A 25,531-nucleotide genomic window follows, 5' to 3' on the forward strand; every position below is an offset into this window, starting at 1 on the left:
GTCCGTCCCTGTCCATGTTCTTTTTCTTAGTGTCATGTCGGGTGGTTGTTGTTGATTTTTTTTTTTGGCTTGTCGAATCGTCGCACGAGACTCTCTCTCGTGGTCGGCCGAAGGATCGGATACGTCTTAAGTGAATACTGCTCTGCTGCATCTTCGCCCTCTAGTGAGGGTCTAGTGACGACAACATGTGTTATGTGAGAATCGATTCAATCATCGTGCATAATGCACCTGGTAACTCCCGATGGCAAAACGATCGAAAAAAATTCGTCCATCTCGATCTCGTGCGTGTTTCCGACGCCATGATATTAAGGCGCTTAAAAGGCGTCAAATCTGTCGGCAGCGACCGACAAACTACCCGTCTGTTCCAGATGGCGTCGCCTGTTGCTGGGCAGTACCGGTCTTCTGTCGAGCAATTGACGGCCTTGCTGCCGTTTACGCCGGGTGGCTTGCTCCAGGGGCCACTGAGGCGTGCAGATCGCGAAAACAAGGAGCGAAAGACGCGACGAAAAAGAAACGGCTTTTGCCGAAGCGTCGATCTACGACGTACATAAGAATTCCTTTCGGAAATCGGCACTACAAAGGGCACGACAGCCACGATAAGAAGCCTACCCACTATACTGGGAAAGGGAAATGTGTGTGTTTTTTCTTTTTCTTTTTCTTTCTTGTATTGTTATTGCGGCATGGTGGCCCGTTCATGGCTTTCGAGATCAAGTCGCTGCTGCCTCTGACGCGCCTCGGCCGGTACGCCGTCGTTGTTGCAACTGGGTTGGCTGGAGACGGCAGCTGGGGATTGAATGGGCCGTTCGATTACTCGGGGTCTACTAACGTTGGCGCGTTCAAACGTCGGACGTCAGACGGAACGCTCTTCGGCGCAAAATTTCGCCGCGAAGTACGTTGTCCGCCTCGCCAGTCTCGTTGTGGACTAAGATGTACCGGTATTGTATGTATGTATGCACATCGTCAATGCCATGTCCACATTTATCATGTCCGATTGCAATTTTAGTCTAGGTCGCACTTCGTATTGAATTGTTGGCTTGGTACACACGTCGCGATGGCCAAAAGAAGATGCGGATGCGAATGCGAAGAGGTACGTTGTATGTGTGTACTTTCGTACAGAGCACACTAAGCGATAGGTAGGGCGCGGCCCCGTCCGGGGCCCCGTCCCCTCGGAGCCCCGTTCCGAGTTACTTCTCCTGATGGCGGGTGTAGGTACAATGCGTTCTCAGTCAAGCCTGAAAAGTCCGTGGGCAAGCCACACCCAAACTACCTACGACTGCTGTCGTGCGTCCGTCAGAGGAGCCTCTGGGTGGCGTTCAGCCACGATTCACAAGAGCCACCAAGCCACTAGGCTACTTTGAGTACCACGGCATCTCGACACCTGGTACAATTCCGCTGGCGAGCAAGCCACATGGAAGTTTTAGCTGGTTCTTAGGGTCTTCCACCCGTGGACCCATATGAAGTTCATGGTCAATACATGGTCGCTGGTTGGCCAGCGCTGCGATGTGGAGTGTGAACTCACCCACGTCAAGTGCAAGTGCTAATGCGGCTACATTGGAGCTCCTCGCTCAATGACACTTCATTAAGGTCCACGTGAAGAAACATACCAACACGCTGCATTAATGGAGGAGATCTTTGGGTCCTGGTTTGAAGCTGAGCATTGAGTTAAGCGTGATATTCACCTGTATTCCGTACACCAACGGGGACTATTATAATCGTCTCCTCTCACTCGAGTCCAAACCGACAGTCGAAGCGAGGCACGTCGAGGTATGCTATGTCTAGAATAACCAGCATGGACAATGTAGGTAGACCCATACCCTTTCCCAGGCATATCTGCCATGCTACGCCAAGATTTTCCAGTAGATAGAGTTGCTATTAAGTCCAGTCCTCCCGGAGATCTCACAAGAAGTGCAGCTCATAGCGACTCTTGAAAATTCCAGTCACGTCGAGATGTACTCACTAGTCTCTTTTCTAGTCCCTATCTGTGATATAAATAGAATAGCGTCTGTGGTAAAGTGGTATCCAGAAGCAACACTACCGTGGTTTGCACGGAGTTAGTGCTCCGCCTTCGTTCGCCAAGACGTGATTTGACTTCAGGGACAGAGCCGAATGACAGCCCATAGGTCAAGGGAGGTCGTTGCCTTCACCAGCAACGCGCTCAGGCGAATCTGCCGAGCACAGAATTGAAATGGTTGGGTAGCCCGTTGTGTTCTCATACCCGAGGCCTCTGTAAAGGAAGGGGGATGGGGCGATGTAGGTAGGCGGCCCGCGGAGTGCAGACCGCTTGTCGCCCTGCAGGCCAATATGTCAAATATGCCCTCGCTTCACGACTGAAATGAGCGGGTTCTTGATAGCTATTGTGTCAGTGTAGTGCAATATCCTAGGCGATTTGGACTCGGCACTTGGCATTGGGTATACGTTGTAGGTTCGAAGGCGACGGCCCCGATGCATATCCTCGCGCTTGCCGATATCCAGCTTTAATGAGACTCGCCCGAAAATTAACGGGGGGTTTTGAAAGAAGCAGGGCTCGTCCTGAGAGTCAATGACGAGCCTTGAAGCTATTCCAGGCACTCGAATGCTAGGCAACGGCACTGGACGGGATACCCATATGCCGAACCAAAATGTGTATTGCATATTCGTACCTGGTTGTTCCTCATGACTGGGGTCTGAGCTCTGGTCACCGCCTCTTGAAGTCAACGGCTGAGGTTACATAATTAACATCGAATATTTCGAAATTATGTAATGAAGGACACTAGCTTCGAGGGGCTTCTTGAGAAGACGTGATAAACAACGCAGACACGCAGCTATCTCGCAGCCGTGTCCACAGGGAGTACAGGAACGGTAACTTTGAAAGCATGAACTGATAAGTAAATTTCTATATTTCTACAGGCCATCTAGTATTCTATTTTCATACACCTCAAGTGGGTAGTTGGGCCCTGTGGTTCTGGAAATCCAGGCTGCAGCGTTGTATTATAGTCCTAGCGGCGTCCATTCGAATGACAGGTAAACCCGTCCACGTCTCAGCAGGCATACGAATAGGGAGTTACTTTTCTGACCAACGACCGAGCCGCAAAAGGGCTTACCTGGTAAAGGTCACTTTACGCTGTAGTCCTTGCTCATCCACTTCGCTCATAATCGCATTGTACTCGCGAATTTCTTCCACTGGGCTGGTACTCGTCCGTTCTTTCATCCCGAGTGCGGGGTAAGGAGGGGTAATGATAACGGGATGGATCGGGAGCTCGATACGACACGTGCACGTGGCTCGTGCACCCCCACAGCTAAGCCACGTCTGCCTCTCCTGAGTGGCTGGGAGTGGCTGCTGGGTACAACGTACTGTTTTTGACAGGTAGCCTCCTCCGAATAACAGCACGTGGTTCCGTTTAGAAACCGGGGGAGAATGTTCCATAAATCTTGCAGACATTGTAGATGACGCGGACTTGTTGCAAGATTCGTTTCGCTAATCAATCGACGCACTCCCCTTTGACAATCTTGAGCGGGCCATGGCGGCTTGCATCATCAATGACAGTCGGCTAAGCGAGAAGCTTGGGAAATGACGAATGACGCTAAGGCGCATCGGGCAAGTGATCACGTTTACATTTAGTCTCTATTTTTTCCCCCTATAATTGAGGTACAACGTACACCACATACATGGATGTTTGCCGTTTTGAATGACTACATATGCCCGTGCTGGCAGTAAAAGCAAAGTGAAGGAGACGTCTAATAAGCGTCCAAGAATCTAAAACCACCATCTCCTTTGTGAACTGAGTTCAGTGTGTGGGAGACCTGGATGGTTTGGACGCAAGGCAGGCAGGCTGGTGCACTAGTATCAGCTATATCGTCAACGTTGCATCGCGCGCACGCGAGCACCACGTACATACAACGTTGTACACCCATGCACCTCGAACTTCATTTACAACGTATCTCTGCCTAGTCGCATCGCCTTATAGTGGACATATGTACTGTAATTACATACTACGAAGTACATACGCTACGAGGCAGGCAGCCAGCCCTGGGACTTTGGTACTAGCTAGCCAGCCAAGACTGACCTGATGTGTCCTAGACGCCCTTCAACAAGTTGCCTGCAGAGATCCAAGGACACAGACACTCCTGTTTCGACGAACCGGCATCGACGCCGTAGTATGCCTGCCACATTAGCACTCTCATACGATGTACACTATCCGATACTGATGCTCGTGCCGGCTCCCGCGACCCGCCCCCTGGCAAGTTCAATTGAGGTTCACATTATATTGATTATTTGGAGCGCGATCGGTAGCTCCAAAGTTCTCGAACCACCTACCTAAATAGTGGATGTTCTCCAAGAACCTAATCATGCATGTGCCGCGCAGCCGAACACGTTCTACCCCCCTTCTCTTAAAATCGTCCTCGCGCTCGCGCTCCCGAGGAGTGTTTGCGGCGATCCTCGACCGAATACTCGATTGAAGTGGTTGACATGCGATGCAACCCTTTGTACCTATTGCGACTCCCAGGAACCTCTTCAAAGAGAGGTTACCAAGGTCGCCGACCTCGCCGACCATGTGTCAACCATGTGGTATTATCCAGCTATACGTGTCTGTACAGTATACCGTCCCGCGGTTCCGGCCCAATAACTCACCCAGCTATCATTCCCGGTGTCGTATTATTTCGTTTTGATGAGGGCAGCACGCGCACAATTGCGAGTTTGGGCATGTGGAAATTCCATGAACATTACGGTCAGAAAGCACTTGGCTTATTGTGAGAGCCGCGCATTTACCAAGAGAGCGATGGGGTGATGCATAGGATTGCAGTCCATGGCCAATCCAAAACCTTTTCGTCGCTTCAGACGATGTTTGGTCGGCACCGCCAGCTGAGAAATCGAGATTCAAATAGTCGAGAAAAGCAATCGTTCACCCATTGAACATGACGAACACAAATACTCGTGCTCTTATCCATATGCCGTATAGTGTACCGTACTCAAAAGTGGCTATTTTCAGTTACAATTTTGTGCATAGCACTAGATTGCTGATCTCCCACGACGAGCACGGACCTGAAATGGAACACAACTCTTGACAGCCTTGGAACTATACCGGATCTGGATGTTTCGCTCTACATACGCCATAAATTAGATAGTATTTATGCACACAGTTGAGATCTTGTGTGTACAAAGTAAAAGGCGTGGTGTGAGAATAGTATGACCCAGTCTTCCCACTAGCGTCCGTTGCGGAGGCGCATCTAAGGACACACCCCCTCCACGGTGCCAGTACAACGTGTCTGTACACAGGAACACAAACTTGGTACTGTACGTTGCATGTCAACCCAGGTTCGGAGAGACCGTGGTTCACGTTAGGAGGTCTACATGGAGAGAGACTGATAAAGGACCCGAATGTAACTGAATTCTCTAACCGCGTTCCTTGCATTCTTCCACAAGAGGCATCATTGCAAGAGGATGGTGTGGGATAACGGTGGTGGTGGTGTTATGCCGTGAGCGCTGTTCTTCGGCTAGAAGATTGTACCGTTGTACTCAGTGCAGGGTACAGTATCCGTATTCCCCACCTTTTTCTTTCTTGGAAACTTCAGAATGGCTTCGAGAAATGTGCCCTTCCAGTCTTCTAATAGGTAGAGAATGCCAAACGGTTAAAATATGGTTACATCGGCGAGCATGGGTAGTTCCAAAGTTCGAATCTACAACGTACCTACAACGTACCTATGATAAACCACCTTTGGACTGCACCAGCCGCCGACCAAGAGGGGCGTGATGGTACATGAGCGAGTGGATCATGGAGTCGGCTAAGGACATCTGCTCTTACTGTATGTACGTTGTACCAAAATACCTGTGGCGTATTAAAACGAGTCCGGAAAATGTACACACCACCACGAGGTCGACTTTGCAGAAAAGTGGTTTCAGAAACCTCTCACCATCACGTACGTTGTATGGGCGCCCAGTAGTCTTCTCATCACCTTCTCGATTGAGAGTTGATATTGTGACACTGGCAGATAACGCAGACGGCATGAAATGAAATCGAAAAAAAAAAAAAACCCCGAATCGGGCATTTCATGTCTTGCAGTTTACTCGATCTGTTTGTCTCGGCCGACGGGAGAGCCCGACATCCACTCGTCGTGCCCCGTGCAACGCATCCCTCATCGTGGCATCTCCTTCCTGCTAGGGCATATCTCTGTGCCGCGGTCCCACCTCACAATCGTTCAGACTCCCGGTAATTCGTCCATCTTGCAAGGCAAGCACGTTTCGCTCTCGGTCGATCATGCAGATAAGTGTCATTACTCCACTACTCCGTAGACCAATTGTCCGACAGTACAGGCGCAAGTGCCCCTGCTGTAATATCCTACAGGCTCGAAAAGCAAGAATCCAAGTCAAAAACCCTTAATCACCGCACACCTGCATCTCGGCCTCGCCGCGTTCACGTCCACAATTCCGTGGGATATCGCAGAACAACCATCGCATCCCCCCACAGGCTTTCCTCCTAGCATGTGATGGATGTGACGCCCTTAACGTCCCCGTGGATCACGTTATGGTAGAGCCAGAGGCCAACATCATCCCTGCTGATGGTGTATCCGACCGCCGGTTTGTCGTCGCCGAACCCAACTCGGATTTGGTCCAGGGACGTGGTCGGACCATTGGTTAGCATGCTAGGTCGGCAAATGACCGAGCTGGCCGTCAGCCGGTCAGCCGCAGGCCGACCCGCGTCTTCGAGAACATCTGCCTCCATCTTGACCTTGTCCGCCATTGGAACCTGGAACGACCACAGTTAGTATTCGTGCCGGGGAAGGCCGAAACGGACCCATGCGGGAGAAGCCATGGAGCGAGAAACCAAACAAACCTGAAGGAGAATCCAATATAGTGGCCGCATAAGGTGCGGGACGTCCCGGTTCTGGCTGAGGCCTGTAGTGCTGATGACACATAGCCGAGGTTTCTTCACTTCAGCCGCACCCTTGAGAGATGCCAGGCCTTCGAGAATGGTCTTTGTGGCGCCCTCGCAGATGTGAGGATCTTCCAACGTCGGACCCCGCCAGGTAAATTGAGGAACACCCCCAATACCGCTAATGATTACGTCCACCGGGTTCCCGTTCAGCTCCGACGGGAAGAGGACCTTGCGAACAGCAGCGACGTCCTTGACATCGCCTGTGACGATGTTCAGTCGCGACTTGACGGCGTCCTCGGGCACCTTGCGGGTCGCGAGTTTCTCGCGCAGCTTGGACTCATTCCGGACGACTTATCTCCTTGCTTTGTCAGTCTATTGCCTGATAATATATTGAGGGCCCATGGGCGGAAGGAGAGGTATTATGAGACCCACGTGCGTGGCACTTCAGGCGAGCGTCCTGGATAGCAAGATCGAGCGCGGCCAAGGTGCAGCCGCCTGTTGCGCCGAAAAAGGCAACATGTCTGATGGCCGGGGCTGTCATGATGTTACCAGGAAAGAGAAAAGGAAGTAAGGAGACGCGAGTATTAGTGTTATATGAGGAAGAGTTGCCAGGTGCTTTCGTCGATGATGAAGCAAAGGGGTTCGGTTTGTCGTGTCACAGGTTGGAAGATGAGACGTGAGAAAATGGATTACAATGTTGGAAAGGCGAGACAGGAGAACGGCGTCGTTATCATACAAATGGAATGACGATGCGCGAAGCAGTCAAGCATCATCGTAAGTCCAATGTCCGTCTAGGAATGGCCCGTGGCGCTTCCTTCCAGGCTTCCATGATTCACGACCTTTGGATATCCCCAGGCTACTATTATTAGGGCCTGCCTGGGAGACTGTACAATACAGAATGGTGTACGTTGTATCATGGCCCCACTCTTTACTGTCCGTGCATCATTCTGTACAGTCCCCAATACTTCGTAGGTGCCTGCTCCCAAGCCCCGGATGAAAACGCCGTCAAGTGGCGCAACATCGCCTGCCGGTGTCCGTGCCTGACCGGCCCTGATATACTATCACGATATTTCGGCCGACATCTTCCTGCCAGGACCGTCGGCACCGTGCCGAAGACTGAATACGTGCAGTCACTAAGGCTCCTCGGTCTTTCGGCCATTTATCGAGGCCAAGACATCTTATAGACGAGTCCGAAGTCTCTGCATTCTGCAGATAAGCCAGCAGCAGATACTTCACTTTCCATGGCCTCCGAATTTTGCGTTATCGAGAACCGCTGCCGTACTGAGTACTACACTAGTGACCAAGTCGAGTAGCGTATCCGGCGGATAGCGGAACAGTTGATTGAATGTGTTTGGACCAGTAGAGAATGTCGGCGACCACTATCCATGGAACCAAAAACGTGGCGGTCGATTGCAGCGGCCCATGCTCTGGCTCTGGCTCGACCCCACAAGCACGAGCTATCCTGAGGGCCGTCGTGTGCCGCCTTGGCTACTTCCCATGCCCACCCTCTTTGGGTAGGTGGCTAGTTCAGGGGTGAGTCGAGCGGGCGGAGACGAACAGCGCTGCCCACCACCTCGAGAAGAAGCACAAGATAGCCTAAAAGGGACCATGACGCCCGTGAGCACGTGGTGGCGGATCATCTCGCCAGGGGACGGGTCCCCAAGGAGGACGTTGGAGGGAGGGGGTTTGATGCGAGCTCGAACTGCCGTGTGAGGACGTCCGTACTGCGTCGTAGATCGTGCCATCGTGCACTACCGCCACCCGACGGGGTGTCAGCACAAATCGCTTCGACGCGTGGTGCCGTTACCACCGGAGAGGGGGTTGGTTGCCAACAGCTCCCTACGAGCGCATATCACGACGTTCCTGGTCCCTGCGACACGTGCCCACGACGGCCCTGTGGAACGCTAGGCGAGGCGATCATAATTGAGGCACAAACGTTTTCTTCGTGATGTTGTTCCGTAGTTTTTCGTAGCTCCTAGCTCTCGCGAGGACACCATCAGCCAATTGGTGTGTTGAAGCGGAAGTATCCGAAAGTCCAGTACCACGTTGAAACGGTGCCCTATCAGGCAAGGTCTTTTGCGGCAAGACGAGTGGAGAAACGATCACCGTTGGCCTAACTGGGCGACAGTTAGTGGGGAATGCTTATCTCAGCAAGGCTCTACAGACGCTAGGACCAACATTCTAGCCACAATACTAGCCACAACGTACGATACAGTACGTACCGCGGAAAGAAGACGGGAAGGAATGACCCAGATGCTCCGTGCCATTGCGGCAGCAAGGAGGTCCGTGAGGGCTCTGGGCAATGCTTTCGCAAAATTCGTCCACGTTTGGCTTCTTTTTTTTCTCTCCACCTAGTCACTTCATTCTCTCCAAATCATTAATTTCGACGACGCATGCACTGCACGCACGTCTATATTCCCATGTTTCCGGAAAAGGAAACACGCACGTCTGACATACACCACCCGCGTTACCACGTTTAGTTCTCGTAATCCGCGACAAGGCTCTCGAGGATCGAATCCATCTCGGGTTTATCAATCGTGATAGGGCTTCCCAGAGAGAGTGAGAGTGAGAAAAAGCCTTACTGTAACCATGTGGTATCTATTTGCGGAGTTATTTGCGTCGAGATGATCAACTCCCAAGGGGCAGCGTCCACATTCTGACACTTGGATCCCATTTTTAGCATTTCTTAGCAGCATCCCGAGCTTAGCTCCCTTCCAGACCCCTGAACGGCGATCCATTACGCTGATCACTGACCCGATGCGGCACTCTCCCGTTAGAAAGTGTGCGAAAATAGGCCATGCTTACTGGAACGCAGCCCCCGACTCCCCGCTTTCCCTGGTAAAGCTACGACATTGGGCGATGGGAGTGGGACCCTCTGCGGGGACAGCTGCAAGAAAATTGCCAGACGGTCAGCATACTGGGTTGGCCTTACGTTGTACGGCGGTGGTCAGTCTGCACAGAAGCTTTGCTTTCTTACTCTATTCCTCCAGGCTCACTGGTCTCAGCCCGGTCTCACCAGCATAATCCTACCTCCCGTCTTACAAACGTATGGGAGCCCACTTCGAACCCTTCCTCTTTGCCTAACGATCCATGGTGATAGGCTGGGTGCCTGACGCCGACCCAGCCTTTCCAAATTTTCCGTCCGCAATCCGGGTCCCGGGCGTGCAGCACTACCCAACCGGCCAGTGCTACGCCTCGCGGGGCCGTCGAACGCCACGATGGAAATAGAGTTCCTCTTCCACACGACCTACTCCGTGCGTTGCCGGGGGACCACACCGGCCTCCGGCACCCTACGGAGCTGCTCATCTCCAATGGACAAACAAGCGAGGGATCATGGCGAGAATGCTTCTGGAAGGGATCCTATTCTGGGCTTCTGGCTCCTGGCTCACGATTCACCATGCCGAATTCCGTGATCCGGGGTCTCCAGTCTTCACCATCTCGTTCACATATCAACCCTCCCTTTCCCGCCCTCAACTTCAGTGGTCTCCTTCCATTCTCTCCATCATCATCCCATCAACCCTTCTTTGCATCTTCAACACACGCCAGCTCGCCAGCCAGCTTGTTTGTTGGATTTGCTCAATCTTGACTGCCAACTTCAAAGACAGTCTCATCTTTTTCTTTGCTCTTTCCAGCCCATATCATCCGCCAACCCGATAGAAGAACTCGAGAGATTCGTACCGATAGACCAGCGACTTTGCTTTCGACCTACTTTATAGACAGACATCGACTCGATAATCTTCTGTTCCAACATCGCACTTTTGGCCTTTCATCACGAATTATAGATTTCTTCTCTCTTATCTGGTCTCGACATTCATCGCGGACCTCCACCCACCCACCGATCACCAATCATCCCATACCGAGACACAATCGCCTTTCTCTCCACATCTTCTACTAATAGAGACAGTAGAGAGATCACCTTGCGTCTTTTACCGCTTGTCTGCTCAGAGAAACCCTTCTAGCGCATTCTTGACAGCGAAATCTGTTCAAAATGTCCGCCCGTGTCAACGTCCCCCGAGATGACCCCACCGTCATTGTCGGCCTTGCATGCCGAGTTCCTGGGGCTTCCAACCCCAGCAAGCTCTGGGAGCATATCGCTGAACAGCGCGACGTTCAGCGAAAGATGCCCGAGGATCGCTACAATGTCGACAACTACTTTCACCCCGATGGCACCCGCAAGGGTCTCGTACGCCTCTTCCCACCCTCCCCTTCACCGGGACCTTGCCCTCAAAAGTTTCACCAGACGCTGACTGTCTCTTTCTTTTACAGACCAATGCTCGTTACGGCTACTTCCTTGACCAGGATCTCGCCGATTTCGACAACAGCTTCTTCGGCATCTCTGGCAAGGAAGCCGATGCCATGGATCCGCAGCAGCGTCTCCTCCTCGAGGTGGTCTACGAGGCTCTGGAGAACGCCGGCATCACCCTGCAGGACATCAGCGGCGCTCATGCGTCCGTCTTCTGCGGCTCGTTCACCAACGACTACTTGTCCATGACCGGAAAGGATCTCACTGCCAACTATCCCATGTACCACGCCACCGGTACTGGCAATGCCATTCTTTCCAACCGCATCTCGTACTTCTACAACCTGCACGGCACGAGCATCACCCTGGACACCGCTTGCTCTTCGTCGCTCGTTTGCTTCCACCTTGGCAACCAGTCTCTCCGCAGCGGCGAGGCTGACATTTCCATTGTCGTCGGCTCCGCTCTGCACTTCGACACCAACGTTTACCTGACCATGACCGACCTGGGCATGTTGTCGACCGACGGTCGTTGCCGTGCCTTTGACGCGTCTGGTAGCGGCTACGTTCGTGGTGAAGGTATCTGCGCTGCCATTCTCAAGCGCAAGAGCGACGCTGAGCTCAACGGCGACTTCATCCGTGCCGTTGTCCGCAACACCGGCTCCAACCACGATGGCCGTAAGAACGGTATCACCCTCCCCAACAGCGTCGCCCAGGAGGAGCTGATCCGCTCTACGTACGAGACGGCCGGCCTCAACCCCCTGCACACCCAGTACTTTGAGGCTCACGGCACTGGTACCGCCGCCGGTGATCCCATCGAGACCCGGGCCATCGGTGCCGTCTTCGCCAAGGACCGTGAGACCCCGCTGTACATTGGTTCCGTCAAGACCAACATCGGTCATCTCGAGGGTGCCTCGGGCCTGGCTGGTATCATCAAGACCACCCTGGCCCTCGAGAAGCGCATGATCCCGCCCAACATGCACTTCAACACCCCGAATCCCAAGATTGACTTTGAGAACTGGAAGCTCGCCGTCCCCACCAAGATGACGCCCTGGGAGGTTCCCGAGGGCATTGCCCGCCGCGCCTCCATCAACTCGTTTGGTTATGGTGGTACCAATGCCCACGTCATTCTTGAGGAGTACAAGCCCGAGACCTCCGACAAGCCTGCCCGTGTTGTCGAGGCCATCGAGAACGGCGTCCACGCTCGTCCCTACCTGCTGCCTCTCTCGTCCCACTCGACCAAGGCCGGTGAACTGACCGAGGCTGCCCTGAAGGCTTATCTTGTTGAGAACGGCGATGCCGCCATCGGCGATGTCGCCTACAGCCTGTCGCACCCCCGGCGGACCAAGCACGCCCAGCGCTCCTTTGTTGTCGCCAACGATTCTGCTGGCCTCGTCGAGCAGCTGACTACCCCCCGCCCTGCCGCCAAGTGGACCCTGGCCAACAAGACCGCCCCCCGTCTGGGTTTCGTCTTCACCGGTCAGGGTGCGCAGTGGTATGCCATGGGTCGTCAGCTCATCGAGGAGTCTCCTTTGTTCCGCCAGACCCTGAAGCGCTGCGACAGCATCCTCCAGTCTCTTCCCGATGCCCCCGAGTGGTCCATCATCGACGAGCTCTCCAAGACCAAGGAGACCTCTCTGCTCGGCGAGACCCTCTACTCGCAGACCATCTGCACTGCCCTGCAGCTCGCCATCCTCGAGCTCCTAGCCGCTTGGGGCATCAAGCCTTCCGCCACCGTCGGCCACTCGTCGGGTGAGATGGCTGCCGCCTTTGCCGCCGGCATCCTCTCCTTTGAGAGCGCCATCATCGCTGCCTACTACCGTGGCCGCTACATGTCGGAGCCCAACGAGAACAGCAAGCCTGGTGGTATGATTGCTGTTGGCCTGACCGAGGCCAAGGCCACTGAGGAGCTCGAGGCGTACAAGGGCCGCCTCTGCATTGCTGCCGTCAACAGCCCGTCGACCATGACCATCTCCGGCGATGAGGATGCTATCCTCGAGCTCAAGCAGTCCCTGGACGACCGCAAGATCTTCAACCGCCAGCTGATCGTCAAGCAGGCCTTCCACTCGCACCACATGGATCCCCTGGCTCCCGCTTACGAGAATGCCCTCAAGGGCTGTGCCGCCTTCAGCACCAAGGCGCCCACTGCCCGCATGTTCTCTAGTGTCACCGCCCGCCTGGCTGACCACGAAGCCATGGGCCCCAAGTACTGGGCCACCAACATGACCAATGCCGTCCGGTTCTCGGATGCCCTCACCGGCATTGTCCTCGACGACGAGGATGAGCAGAATGTCGACGTTCTGGTCGAGATTGGCCCCCACGCTGCTCTCAAGGGTCCTGCCCGCCAGACTCTCCAGACCCTGAACATCGACCTGCCTTATCTCTCTTCGCTCACTCGCAACGTCCCCGACTACGAGTGTCTCCTCAACCTGGCCGGTGCCCTCTTCTCTCTGGGCTACCCCGTTGACACCGTCGCTGCCAACCAGAACCTTAGCCTCGGTCCTTCGAACGAGCTCGTCAGGAACGACACTGGTTGCAAGCTGGACGATCTCCCCACCTACGCCTGGGACCACAAGAAGTACTGGCACGAGACTCGCTACATCAAGGAACACCGTCTCCGCAAGTACCGCCACAGCCTTCTCGGCCACGTCTTCCCCGGCTCCGTTGCCAAGCACCCCAAGTGGCGTAACTACCTTCGCATCAGCGAGATCCCTTGGCTCAGCGAGCACGTTGTCGATGGCAAGGTTGTCTTCCCCGGTGCGGGCTACATCTCCATGGCCATCGAAGCCGTCATGCGCGTTGAGGAGCTCGAGACGGCCAAGATGATCTTTGTCAAGGATATCATGATCAAGAACGCCCTCCTGCTCCCCAGCAACGACGACGGCGTCGAGATCCTCCTCGAGCTGAAGCCTGTCACCTCGTCTGCCAAGGACCGGTCGGAGATCTGGTATGAGTTCGCCGTCTACTCGTATGACGAGAACAGCAACTGCACCGAGCACTGCCATGGCCTCATCAGCACCGAGAAGGGCGAGCCTGCCCCCATCCCCGAGGGTTATGCCGGCCCCATCGACCTCGACCAGAAGCGCAAGGAGACCAACCGCTCCGAGTCGGCCGCGCAGTTCTACAAGCGCCTCGCTGACCTCGGTCTGGACTACGGCGAGAAGTTCAGGCGCATCACCAACTTCATGGAGAGCGGCCCCGGTTTCTCCGTCTCTGACCTTGTCTTCGACCCCAGCGCCCTTCCCCAGAACCCCGGCGATGAGACCATCATGCACGCGACCCTGCTCGATGCCTTCTTCCACACCATCTTCCACGCCATCGAGTCTTGCCTTGGCCGTCCCCTGGATGAGCCCTACGTCCCGTCCTTCTTCAAGACGCTCAAGATCTCGGGTCAATTCTGCGAGTGGGCCAAGTCCACCGAGGTCCAGAACTTCAAGGTCGGCTCCTTCACCACGACCCCTTCTCCCCGTGTGGCCATCAACGACATGATCATGCAGGACCAGGAGGGCAAGCTGATGATCGAGATTGGCGGCCTCGAGGTCACCGCACTGGGCCGTGAGCAGCCGGACGGTGCCAGCGCGCGCACTCTGTTCTATAGCCAGCGCTGGGCCCCCTGCTTCGACTTCCTCTCGAGCGATGTCACCCGTCCTCTGTCCGAGGTCGTCGACATCTTCGCCCACCAGTACCCCAACACGAAGATTCTGCACATCACCTCCGACGTTGCGAAGACCACGGAGGTGCTGTCTACCCTGGGTGGCACGAAGGGCGAGCGCCGTCGCTTCGGCGGCCTCGACGTCTGGTCCCTCAACGGCGAGACTCTCGGCGACGAGTTCGAGGAGCTGTCCAATGCTACCAACGGTCTTGTCAACGTCGCCGAGCCGCAGACCGGTGCATATGACCTGGTCATTGTCAGCGAGACGGGCTCTTTCGATGCCGTCCCCTTCATGAAGGACACTGGCTACATCGTCTTCGACGGCCACAAGGGCGCTGCCGTCGCTGACCTTGCCGAGGTCTTCTCCACCCCTGCCGCCACCGCCCTGCGCAAGCCGACGGAAGTCGCGCCGCTGACTGGTCCTCTGTCCGTCATCATCCCCGCCGGTCAGCTGTCCGAGCGCAGCAAGGCCATCTTGACCGCGCTGGAGTCTGGCTACCCGGGCGACGTCGAGCAGCTCACTTTCGCTGATATTGTCGAGGACGGCCTCAGCGTCCTCCGTGACAACATTGTCGTCCTGGCCGGTCTCGATGAGCAGGTCTACGACGAGACCAGCTTCAAGGGTGTCCAGCTTCTCCTCGGCGCGGCCGAGAAGAACACGGTCTGGCCCCTTGAGGGTGCCACCCAGGAAGCTGCTCGCCCCGAGCTGGCCATGCTCATTGGTGTCATCCGCGTTGGCCGCTCCGAGAACGACAACACTCGCAATGTCACGTATGACTTCGGACTGGACACTACCTCCGAGGACGCGGCCGCCGGTATCCTGCGCGTCATGGCCAGCCCTGTCAACGAGGACGAGTTTGCCGAGCGCAACGGCGTCGTCTCGACCCCTAGGTTTGAGGCCGACGATGACCGCAACCGCCGCCTGCGCAACGGCCCCAGCCGCGAGCCCCGCCTCGAGCCCTTCGGTGAGCGCCGGCCCCTGAAGCTGACTTTCGGCAAGGTCGGTCTTCTCGATACCCTTCACTTTGCCGAGGACGAAGAGATCATCGACACCGAACTTGCTGCCGACGAGATCGAAATCGACGTCAAGGCTTCCGCCATCAACTTCCGTGACTTGGCTGCCTCGCTTGGTATCATTGACGACTACAAGCTCGGTGACGAGTGCGCTGGTATCGTTATCCGTGTCGGCTCCGAAGTCGAGGGCTTTGCTCCCGGTGACCGTGTGGTCGCGTGGCGGCCTGGCCAGGGCGCGCACAAGGCCATCTGCCGCAACCCGGCCTCGCTCAGCTACAGGCTGACTGGCGACATGCCTTTCTCTGCCGCTGCCGCTCTTCCTTGCATTCTGACCACGGCTTGGTTCGCCCTCGAGCATACCGCCCGCGTTCAGCCCGGCGAGACCGTCCTGATCCACGCCGCTGCCGGTGGTGTCGGTCAGATGGCCATCCAGGTCGCCCAGCGTGCCGGTGCCCGTGTCCTGGCCACTGTCAGCTCTCCCGCCAAGCGCCAGCTCCTTAGGGAGACCTACGGCATCCCGGAGGAGCACATGTTCTCGTCCCGTGACGATTCGTTTGTCGAGGGCGTCCTGTCCGTCACCGGCGGCAAGGGTGTCGACGTCGTCCTCAACTCTCTGGCTGGGCCTCTGTTGCACGCCACCTGGTCGTGCTTGACCCAGTTTGGCCGCTTCATCGAGATTGGTAAGCGTGATATTCACTCCAACACCAAGCTCGACATGGACCCCTTCCGCAAGAACGTCCTCTTCGCCTCGGTCGACTTGATCACCATCTTCAACCACAACAAGCCCCTTGGTGCTCGCATCGTCAAGGAGTGCTGCGACCTCGTGCACCACGGTGAGATCCAGCTGCCCCAGACCATCCTCGAGGTCTCCTACGAGGACGTTCTCAAGGGCTTCCGTCTCCTGCAGATGGGCAAGCATACCGGTAAGATTGTGCTCGTCCCCTCCAAGGATGACATGGTTCCCGTCGCGCCTCCCTCGTTCCGCAACACCAAGCTGTTCAGGACCGACAAGACCTACCTGCTCGTTGGTGGTCTCGGCGGCCTCGGCCGTACCCTTGCCCAATGGATGGTCCGCAAGGGTGCGACGAAGCTGGCCTTCCTGTCTCGGTCTGGTGCCGACAAGCCCGAGGCCAAGATGACGGTCGAGTGGCTCACCTCCCGTGGCGTGGAGGCCACCGTCTACCGCGGCGATGTTTCCAAGCGCCCTGACGTGCAGGCTTGCATCGACGGCATTGGCAGCTCCCTCGGTGGTATCTTCCAAGCCGCCATGGTCCTCCAGGACGTGCCCCTTGAAACCATGACTTACAATCAGTGGGTGCGCTGCGTCGCGCCCAAGGTCGACGGCGCCAAGCACCTGCACGATGCCACCATGGGCACGGACCTCGACTTCTTCGTCTGCTTCTCGTCCGTCGCCGCCGTCTTGGGCTCCAAGGCTCAGGGCAACTATGCCGCGGCCAACTGCTACCTCGACGCGCTCATGCGCCATCGCCGCGAGATGGGCCTGGCCGGCACCACCATGAACGTCGGCGCCGTGTCCGGCATCGGTGTCGTCAGCGAGAGTGCCGCGCTCGGCCAGATCATGGAGCGTCTGGGTATCGACCCCATCAACGAGGAGGAGCTGCTCTACCAGCTCGAGGAGGCTGTCAAGGGCGACCGGACCCAGAAGATGTCGCCTCGTGGCGTCGACTCGCACCAGATCTGCACGGGTGTCGGTCTCATCAAGCCCGATGTCTACTGGGCAGTCAAGCCGCTGTTCCGGAACCTTTACGACAACCACGACTTTGGCGGCTCCATGACCTCCAGCAAGAAGCAGAAGAACATCATGGCCCTGCTTGCCGAGGAGTCCGAGCTTGACAAGCGCGTGGCCATCGTTCTTGACGCCTTCATGGACAAGATTGCGAGCGTCCTCGGCACGCCCAAGGACTCCATCATCCCCAGCAACCCCCTCTCCGCCTACGGCCTCGACTCCATCGTCGCTGTCGAGTTCCGCAAGTTCTTCCGCAAGGAGATCCAGATCGACATCGCCCTCTTCGACATTCTGGGCGCCGCCTCCATCACCGCTCTCGTTGTTAAAGCCACCAAGATGATCTCCACCACCGCCACCGCCACCAACGGCGCGGCGTCCGAGGCCAAGGATGACAAGGCCAAGGCCGCCGACGGGGAGAAGAAGGAGAAGGAAGCTGGTGTCTCGGCCATGGCCTCCGGCGAGATCACCAAGGTCGACACCACCGCCGGCGTCGCCATCCCGCTGTCCACCTTCCAGAACCGCCTGTGGTACATCCATTCGTTCCTCGAGGACAAGTCCTTCCTCAACCTCCCCATCACCATGCGCATCAAGGGCAAGCCCAATCTGGACATTCTGCGCGCCACTGCCCAGGAGCTGGCCCGCCGCAACGCCGTCATGCGCACCAGCTACTACGAGGGCGACGACTTTGCCCAGCAGGAGCCTCTGGAGGACTTCGATATCGAGGTCCACTACCGCGACCTCTCCGCCGAGGCCGACAAGGAGCAGGCCCTGAAGGAATACGTCGACTACAACCGCCAAATTGAGATGAACGTGGAGGAGGGCGAGGTCGCCAGCTTCGCCCTGGCCAAGCTCTCCGAGGAGGACTGGGCCTACAGCCTCATCATCCACCACATCTCGGTCGACCGTGGTTCCATGAAGGGAATGATGAGCCAGTTTGTCAACCTGTACGATGCCATCGCCACCGGAAAGGACCTCAGCACCGTGCCGTCGCCCGAGTTCAGCTACGCCGACTTTACGCTGTGGCACAACGCTCGCCTGAACTCGGACCTGATGAAGCCCGACCTCAACTGGTGGAAGGAGAAGCTGACTGGCATTCCCGAGGCCAGCACGCTGCTCCCCTTCGCCAAGGTCAGCGAACGCCCCCAGAACAACGACCCGCACCGCCACGCCCTCAAGACCAACCTGAGCTCCAAGCTCTTCGCCCGCATGAAGCGCATCGCCGCCCAGTCCAACGCGACGCCGTTCCACTTCATCCTCGCCGCGTTCCGCGCCTTCATGTACCGCTACACCGAGGACAAGGACCTTGTCATCCTCATGGTCGACGGCAACCGCCCCCATCCCGACGCCGAGGACATCTGCGGCTTCTTCGTCAACATGTGCCCCATCCGACTGAACGACGACTGCGAGACCACTTTCGACCAGCTCTTCGCGTCCACCAAGGACCGCGCCCTCGAGGCGATGGCCCATACCGGTATTCCCTTCGACACCATTGTCGACCTGATGAACGTGAAGAAGACGCCGAGCCACCTCCCGATCGGCCAGGTTTCGGTCAACTACCAGATCCACGGCCCGGTTCCGGTGTACAACACCAACGACTTCACCATCAACGAGCTTGAGACCGACGACATCCCCACCGCCTCCGACATGCAGCTCGAGGCCCTCGAGACGGGCGACCACTCACTCGACCTTCGCATTGAGTACGCCACCGCCCTGTACGGACAGGAGGACATGGAGCGCTTCCTCGACAACTTCTTGGCGTTCCTGTCCAGCACCATCAAGGACCACCGCCAACCCATTGAAGAAGTCAACATGACCGGGGCCCTCGAGGTCGCCCACTTGGAGAAGAAGTACTGGAATACTGGTGTCGCCGAGAACCAGTGGGAGGGACAGAGTGTTGTGGACAAGGTCACCCAAATGGCAAGAGAACATCCCCAGGCTGTGGCGATAAAAACTTCTGACGGCCGCAGCATCTCCTACAGGCAGCTGATCGACAACGCCAAGAGCGTGGCTTCTGAGCTCGTTCAGGCAGGCGTGAAGCCCGGTGAGCGAATCGCGCTTCTCGCCCTGCCCGGTGTCGAGGCCGTGATCGGCCAGCTTGGTGCGCTCATGACCGGTTCGTGTTATGTCGCCCTCGACACCGATTTCGCTCAGGACCGCCTCTCGTTCATGATCACCGACGCCGGATCCCCCGTCCTCCTCGTCGGCTCCGGTTCCGAGGCCCTGGCTAGCGACCTCGTTGTCAAAGCCGGGACCGCCGCTCCCAAGGTGATCGTGATTCGGGAGGCGGTCGCTTCGGCCCGCTCCCTTTCGCAGCTGCGTTCCCGTCAACCCTCCGACCCCTTCTTCATGATCTACACCTCGGTAAGTTGAAATCACCAGCCTTCCCTTCTTTGGCCCCACCTCATCCCAAAGACGGCAAATGCTAAAGGACGACATTGTAGGGAAGCACCGGTACCCCCAAGGGAGTGGTGCTCACCGAGTCCAACACCCAGCAAATGCTGGCCACCCTCAACAAGGATTACGCCTTCACTTCGGAGGACAAGTTCCTCCACCAATCCTCCATGTCCTTTGACCTTTCCATCGTCCAAATCTACTCGGCCCTCACAGCTGGTGGCACCGTCTGCACCGCGGCCTGGGAAACGCGCAAAGATCCCCATGCCCTCGCCGAGTTTATGAAGGATGCCTCCGTTTCCGTTACCTACTTCACCCCGACCCAGTTCGCCCTTCTCATGGACCTCAACGCCGATGCGCTCAAGAAATGCGACAAGTACCGCGTCGCCTACTTCGCGGGCGAGCGCCTGCCCGTCCGTGTCGCCAAGGCATTCTACGAACTGGGCACCCCCGCTGTCCTCTACAATACCTGGTCGCCCAGCGAGCTCGTCGTCCAGACGGCCATTGCCCGGATCGACCCTCCTGCTGAGAATGAGGTCAGCCTGCCGATCGGTTACCCCATGGACAACTGCCGCCACTACATCCTCGACACCAAAGGCAACCCGCTTCCGGCCGGTATGGTCGGTGAGCTCGTGGTGGGTGGTGCCCAGGTCGGCGCCGGCTACCTGAACCGACCTGAGATCAACGCCGCGTCATTCGTCGAAAACCCCTTCGCCTCCGAGGAAGACCGCAAGCTCGGATGGACCCGGATGTTCAAGACGGGTGACCGTGGTCGCTTCCGGCCCGATGGTCAGCTCGAATTCCACGGCCGTATCGCCGGCGACAAGCAGATCAAGCTCCGCGGTTTCCGTGTCGACCTCGGCGAGGTTGAGCAGCGTCTCTTCCAGGAATCTCAGTCCGTCCAGCCGGGGCTGGTTGACATCGCTGTCATCGCCCGGACCCTCGAGGCGGGCCAAGAAGACATCCAGCTCATCGCCTACCTGGTCCCCAAGGCCGGTCTCGCCGCCTCCAACAGGGCTTCCTTCGTCTCCCAGCTTCACGACAAGGCCAAGCCTCACCTCAACGACTACATGCTTCCCAACGGGTACCAGTTCCTCGAGAAGCTCCCCGTCACCATTGGCGGCAAGGTTGACCGGCGGAACCTCCTGAGCCGCGATCTCGACCTCATCTACCCGAACACTGCGGCGGCCGCCACCCCCGCGGCAGCTAACGGCTCTGCCGATGCCGCCGACGCCGCCAACGAACTCGAGGACTCGGTCATGGCCGTGTTCCGCGGCGTCCTCGGCGACAAGTACGCCGACCCGAGCGACAACTTCTTCCAGCGCGGTGGCCATTCGATCTTGCTGGTCAGGCTCCAGGCCAGGATCAAGAAGCAGTTCAAGGTGGCTCCCCCCCTGCCCCAGATGATCAAGGACCCCACCGCCGCCGCCGTCTGCGCCTACATCCGTAGCAAGAAGGGCGGCGACGCTGGTGGCAAGGGCGGTTTCGAGAGCGCGATCAGCTGGGAGGCGGAGACGAAACTTCCCAACGAATCCCGCTACACCCCACGCTGGGGCAGCCCCGTTGTTGAGCGTGACGAGCAGAAGACGATCCTCATCACAGGCCCCGAGCTCTTCATCGGACTACACCTTCTGGCGGAGATCCTGACGACAAAGCGTGAAGCGACCGTTTACGTCCTCGGCTCGCTCGAGCCCAGCCAGATCGAGAACATTGTCGCGCTTCTCGACAAGCACGGCCTCATCAGCGACGGCCCGGAGAACGCGCTTACCAAGGACGAGGTCCGGGCGCGTGTCAAGGCGGTCCCTGGTGTCCTCTCGAAGCCCGGTTTCGGACTCAGCAAGGTGGCGTTCCGCCAGCTCGGCCAGAAGATCCAGGCCATCTACCACCTTGGCGGCCACGTTTCCCTTCTCAAGACGTACTCGTTCCTCAAGACATTCAATGTGACGCCCATCTTCGACCTCATCCAACTGGCTGGCATTGGCGACCACCTCTCGGAGATCCATCACCTGTCGACCTGGTCGGTCCCCCATCTCCAGACCTGGACCAAGACCAAGCGGTCGGGCAAGACGTGGGTCACTTCGGAAGAGGAGATGGCGCACTTCCAGCCTCCGGCCGATGACGAGTACGGCTACTTCAAGACTCGCTGGGTGGCCGAGGCGATCCTCCGCAACGCTGCGTCGCGCGGCTTCCCCATCACGATTACCCGTGCGCCTGCTGTCACCAGCCTGCGCCCCAACGGCTTCATGGACCCCGGTGATGAGTTCACCATCCGCATGGTGCTGGAGATGGTCGAGTCGGGAGCGATCCCGCGCCTGGGCTCGCCCAGCCAACCTAGCTTCGTCATCGATGTGATCCCGGTCGACTACCTGGTGCGCGGGCTCTACGCCCTGACGTCGGAGAAGGAGGTGCTCGCGTCGGCGCCGGCGGAGAAGGGCAAGCCCAACATCTACCACTTTGCCAACCCATCGCCTCTCAAGCTCCAGGACCTGCCGGACATTGTGCCGATGCTCCGCGAGGACGGCAAGCGGCCCAGCCTCATGTCGGCCGACAGCTGGCTCAAGAACCTCGAGAAGCAGCACAAGGAGAACGAGGGCGCGGCGGCGACGATCCGTGGCACCGTGCTCCGGGAATACCTCTCCATGGGTCATGTCATGTTCTCGCTCGACCGGACCAACACGGCGAAGCTTCTGGAGAAGGTGGCTCCTGGTCTGGACGAGACTTGCCCTGCGATTGACGGCAAGTTCCTGGACCACCTGTTCAAGCGCATCAAGGCTGCCGAGCCATAAGCAGCGTCGACCAGGTCAGAAAGAGACCAAGACAAAAAAAAAAAAAAAAAAAAAAAAAAAAAACAGAACACGCAAACACACTCAACACACATACACACATCATGCACCGGGGGACAAGTTTTGGACATTTCGATTCTGATATGGGTGCATGATGACAGAAAAGACGTCGAGGAGGTACCTTTTTGTGATTTCCCCTTTTTTCCTTTGTTATGCGAAGCGAGTTTTAGATTTTAGATTTGGATTTGGATTTGGATTTCTTGATTTTTCTGTACTACGATTCATGATACCTACATACAGACTATCTATGGGCTGGCAATACATAGATTGAGCTGGACTCCGTGTTCCATATGCACTCGACCAAGTGACTTGTGATTGAGACTTGATGAATGCAGTTGGGAGAGTTGGGAGAAAGTGATGTTCCTGATAGAATCTCATTGTAATTAACGTCCAAGGTCGAAGGGTTTACTGTATTTGCTGATCCTCCTTGAGTTTTCCCTTGGGATTGAAGTGGTTGAGTTTGAAGCTATTCACAAGTTCTGACAAGACCGAGTCTGGGAGTACGTACCTATGGAAAAGATTATGTAATGACCTCCATACTAAAATACACGGTACGTACCTGTTTGATAGAGGCGGGTGACTGGAAAGATTATGTAATTGTCACCCCACATCAAATCGGTATCGTTTCTTGCATCTATTTTTTGTCCACTGGTAAAATCTCTAGTGATCTTCAAACCTTCCCATTCCACCGCTCCGTTTTTCATTTTCTCTTTCTTCATCCATCCAAAATCAATAACCAGTACCTCTGGTAAATAATCTCCGCAGTCATGGCCCAAGGTTCCGCCATCAAGAAGTCCGGCCACCTCGCAGCGACAGGCAAGCCCAAGGCGACAAGCACGCGCAGGCAGGCGAACAAGGTGGGCAAGAAGCCGCAGAAGCCCAAGGTGCGGACGACGGCGGATAAGATGCAGAAGAAGTTTGCGTCCGGGTTGATCACCAAGACGGAGAAGATGCTGGGAGAGCGGGTAGGCCACCTGGAGCTCATTGGGAAGGGGAGGAAGGGGAAGGACAAGAAGGGTCTGTCGGAGAAGGGAGGCAGCCGGAAGTTTGGCTGAGTTGTGCAAACTCGCGCATTCAATTGCCGGGGGGTGATCGGGGCGCTCGCTCGGTGGCCTTTTGTCAGTTGTCGGGGAAAAGACCGGAAAAGACCATGTTTGAGACTGGGGCGGTCTTGTCGTCTGGACTCTACACAAGACGAAGACGCAGTTTATCGAAGAGGCTGCTTCGGATCACAAATAACGCAATGACGGGAGTTGCGACAGATGAACAATCGACAACCTAGCACACCACACTGGTTCCCAACGCTACGACATCAAATTGTCTTTACGAGATGCCCATGGGTGTGAAGACAGGACTGCAATCATTCCACGACAACAGTTTCCCTTTTGAAAAGCTTCCAACGACTCAGAGGGGTACACAGCGAGACAGAACGCGAGCCGACCCCTGCGATTCCTATCACGTTTTCTTCTTGGGCCAGGGCGTCTGCCGACAAAACACTGACCGGTCGATGGATACTTGGAAGGACAGCCAAGACTTCTCCTGATCCTCTCCCAAGACAAAGACGCGGCTAGAGACACTGCCCTCGGCTAAGACTCTCAATGTTCCATGACGCCGTCATGCTGCTCTTGTCGAATGCCGTCTTGCACAAGTACGAAGCGAGCGACATCAATACAAAATGATTTAGACGATTTTCTACGGGAAAATAGTCTCGGGGGGATTGTCTGTATGTTTGTGTGGGGTGCTAAGTACTGGACATAGTGCCCAGTTTGTGCTGAGAAGTAAAGGCAAAAAAAGAAAAAAAAAAGAAAAGGAAAAGAAAACGCATGGTTACTTCGGTCTACAAGCTTGGGTAAAGAGTCCGGTGGACAGCGCCCCTTCCCCTGACACAGGGGAGTCTTTCGCCTTCGATGTGGTCGCACCGTCACCCACCCCCGCGATACCCTACCAGTCTTCTCGGCCCAGTCCCTCTCCCCACGCTACTACGGGTTTGCCACCGGATCCGCCCACCCTATGGTACAGGCCGCCAACTCGTTAGTCTTGATCTCTGAACCAGAACGTTCAGGTCCATTTGCCGGACCGCAACGCCGCTCTTCTTGTCGGGGCGACTCTTCACTACCCGTCAACCTGTCTGTCGGTGCTGGCAAGCCCCTGGCTGCCGTTGAGCGCGAGCCGGAGACTCAGCGGAACTTGAGAAAGAGCGGCGTTTGTCATGGCATTGAGCGTCAGGGAGCTGAACTCTGGGACGACCTCAATTCCCAGGAACCCTGCAGTGGATCACCTCCCTGTAAGGTATAGTGCCGTCAAGAATCGCAACGGTTCGTTCCATCTTTTCCTTGTTCTTATCATTGTAAGTGATCACGATGTCGTCCACGTAGAAGAATAGGATCAGCCCGCACATCAGAAAACAAAACGGTTCCTGCGGCACCATTGTGAGACCATTGTCCAGCAGCACATTTATGGTGTGCTTCTGCCAATGGGTTCATCATGGTGCCGCAGGACCGGTGTTGTTTTCTGACTGAAGCGCGGGCGGATGGTATTCTTCTACGTCGACGCATTGTGATCACTTAAAGGATAAGAAAAGGAAACGATAGGATGGGCCGTTGAACGCTCGAAACGACACTATACTTGGAGGGAGGCGGTAGACTGCAGTGGCTCATGGGAATTGAAGGTATGCGCAGGCGTTGGTTACTTGTATGGAGAGGATTATGCAGCTGTTGAAGAGGTCTGGATGCTGCTTCTGAAGAGCGTGATAGTAAAGACAGCAGAGGTAATTGTAAGAAAATAGACAGCAGACCC

General features: G+C 56.4%; 5 protein-coding genes across 5 annotated transcripts; 3 read left to right on the forward strand and 2 right to left on the reverse strand.

Annotated features, from left to right (window-relative positions):
• Nucleotides 1-32: 32 nt before the first annotated feature.
• ACRALDRAFT_207242 (uncharacterized protein) lies at nucleotides 33-4,161 on the reverse strand (the record flags this gene model as incomplete). Its single annotated transcript, XM_071022195.1, has 31 exons — nucleotides 33-171; nucleotides 229-278; nucleotides 353-461; nucleotides 544-573; nucleotides 614-783; nucleotides 843-911; nucleotides 977-1,221; nucleotides 1,259-1,302; nucleotides 1,329-1,392; nucleotides 1,451-1,495; nucleotides 1,520-1,564; nucleotides 1,605-1,639; nucleotides 1,727-1,838; nucleotides 1,901-1,923; nucleotides 2,031-2,138; nucleotides 2,177-2,289; nucleotides 2,329-2,683; nucleotides 2,790-2,842; nucleotides 2,914-2,933; nucleotides 3,015-3,043; nucleotides 3,095-3,125; nucleotides 3,161-3,235; nucleotides 3,268-3,351; nucleotides 3,386-3,433; nucleotides 3,472-3,560; nucleotides 3,642-3,684; nucleotides 3,744-3,809; nucleotides 3,841-3,901; nucleotides 3,950-3,985; nucleotides 4,044-4,062; nucleotides 4,097-4,161. The coding sequence occupies 31 exons, from the start codon at nucleotides 4,159-4,161 to the stop codon at nucleotides 33-35; spliced, it is 2,475 nt and encodes an 824-aa protein (XP_070877043.1).
• Nucleotides 4,162-4,184: 23 nt separating this feature from the next.
• ACRALDRAFT_207243 (uncharacterized protein) lies at nucleotides 4,185-6,356 on the forward strand (the record flags this gene model as incomplete). Its single annotated transcript, XM_071022196.1, has 17 exons — nucleotides 4,185-4,277; nucleotides 4,344-4,532; nucleotides 4,576-4,625; nucleotides 4,657-4,706; nucleotides 4,734-4,826; nucleotides 4,864-4,912; nucleotides 5,014-5,071; nucleotides 5,119-5,128; nucleotides 5,186-5,227; nucleotides 5,255-5,306; nucleotides 5,402-5,422; nucleotides 5,460-5,577; nucleotides 5,641-5,673; nucleotides 5,708-5,755; nucleotides 5,852-5,945; nucleotides 6,039-6,243; nucleotides 6,290-6,356. 17 exons carry the CDS (start codon nucleotides 4,185-4,187, stop codon nucleotides 6,354-6,356), a joined length of 1,272 nt encoding a protein of 423 aa, XP_070877044.1.
• On the reverse strand, nucleotides 6,229-7,670 carry ACRALDRAFT_1080027 (uncharacterized protein). Its single transcript, XM_071018973.1, has 3 exons — nucleotides 7,284-7,670; nucleotides 6,810-7,201; nucleotides 6,229-6,722 (listed from the first exon to the last, which is right to left on the reverse strand). The coding sequence occupies exons 1-3, from the start codon at nucleotides 7,390-7,392 to the stop codon at nucleotides 6,453-6,455; spliced, it is 771 nt and encodes a 256-aa protein (XP_070877045.1). The 5' UTR covers nucleotides 7,393-7,670; the 3' UTR covers nucleotides 6,229-6,452.
• A 3,169-nt stretch (nucleotides 7,671-10,839) lies between these two features.
• Nucleotides 10,840-22,678, forward strand: ACRALDRAFT_1068472 (uncharacterized protein; the record flags this gene model as incomplete). The annotated part of the gene is made up of 4 exons (XM_071017573.1): nucleotides 10,840-11,034; nucleotides 11,118-14,035; nucleotides 14,105-19,862; nucleotides 19,943-22,678. The coding sequence occupies 4 exons, from the start codon at nucleotides 10,840-10,842 to the stop codon at nucleotides 22,676-22,678; spliced, it is 11,607 nt and encodes a 3,868-aa protein (XP_070877046.1).
• A 759-nt stretch (nucleotides 22,679-23,437) lies between these two features.
• Nucleotides 23,438-24,521, forward strand: ACRALDRAFT_1061280 (uncharacterized protein). Its single transcript, XM_071016395.1, has one exon. The coding sequence runs from the start codon at nucleotides 23,503-23,505 to the stop codon at nucleotides 23,788-23,790; it is 288 nt and encodes a 95-aa protein (XP_070877047.1). The 5' UTR covers nucleotides 23,438-23,502; the 3' UTR covers nucleotides 23,791-24,521.
• The last annotated feature ends 1,010 nt before the right edge of the window (nucleotides 24,522-25,531 follow it).

Source organism: Sodiomyces alcalophilus, assembly GCF_042370955.1.
Source record: "Sodiomyces alcalophilus JCM 7366 unplaced genomic scaffold ACRALscaffold_2, whole genome shotgun sequence".
Classification (NCBI taxonomy): domain Eukaryota; kingdom Fungi; phylum Ascomycota; class Sordariomycetes; order Glomerellales; family Plectosphaerellaceae; genus Sodiomyces; species Sodiomyces alcalophilus.

Bases quoted from the DNA above. Each gene is read 5' to 3' on its own strand.
- ACRALDRAFT_1080027 (XM_071018973.1), bottom strand. From the start codon at position 7,392: ATGACAGCCCCGGCCATCAGACATGTTGCCTTTTTCGGCGCAACAGGC. The intron at 7,202-7,283 runs GTGGGTCTCATA...CAAGGAGATAAG, and splicing joins TCGCCTGAAGTGCCACGCAC to TCGTCCGGAATGAGTCCAAG. The intron at 6,723-6,809 runs GTTTGTTTGGTT...TGGTCGTTCCAG, and splicing joins TATATTGGATTCTCCTTCAG to GTTCCAATGGCGGACAAGGT.
- ACRALDRAFT_1061280 (XM_071016395.1), top strand. From the start codon at position 23,503: ATGGCCCAAGGTTCCGCCATCAAGAAGTCCGGCCACCTCGCAGCGACA.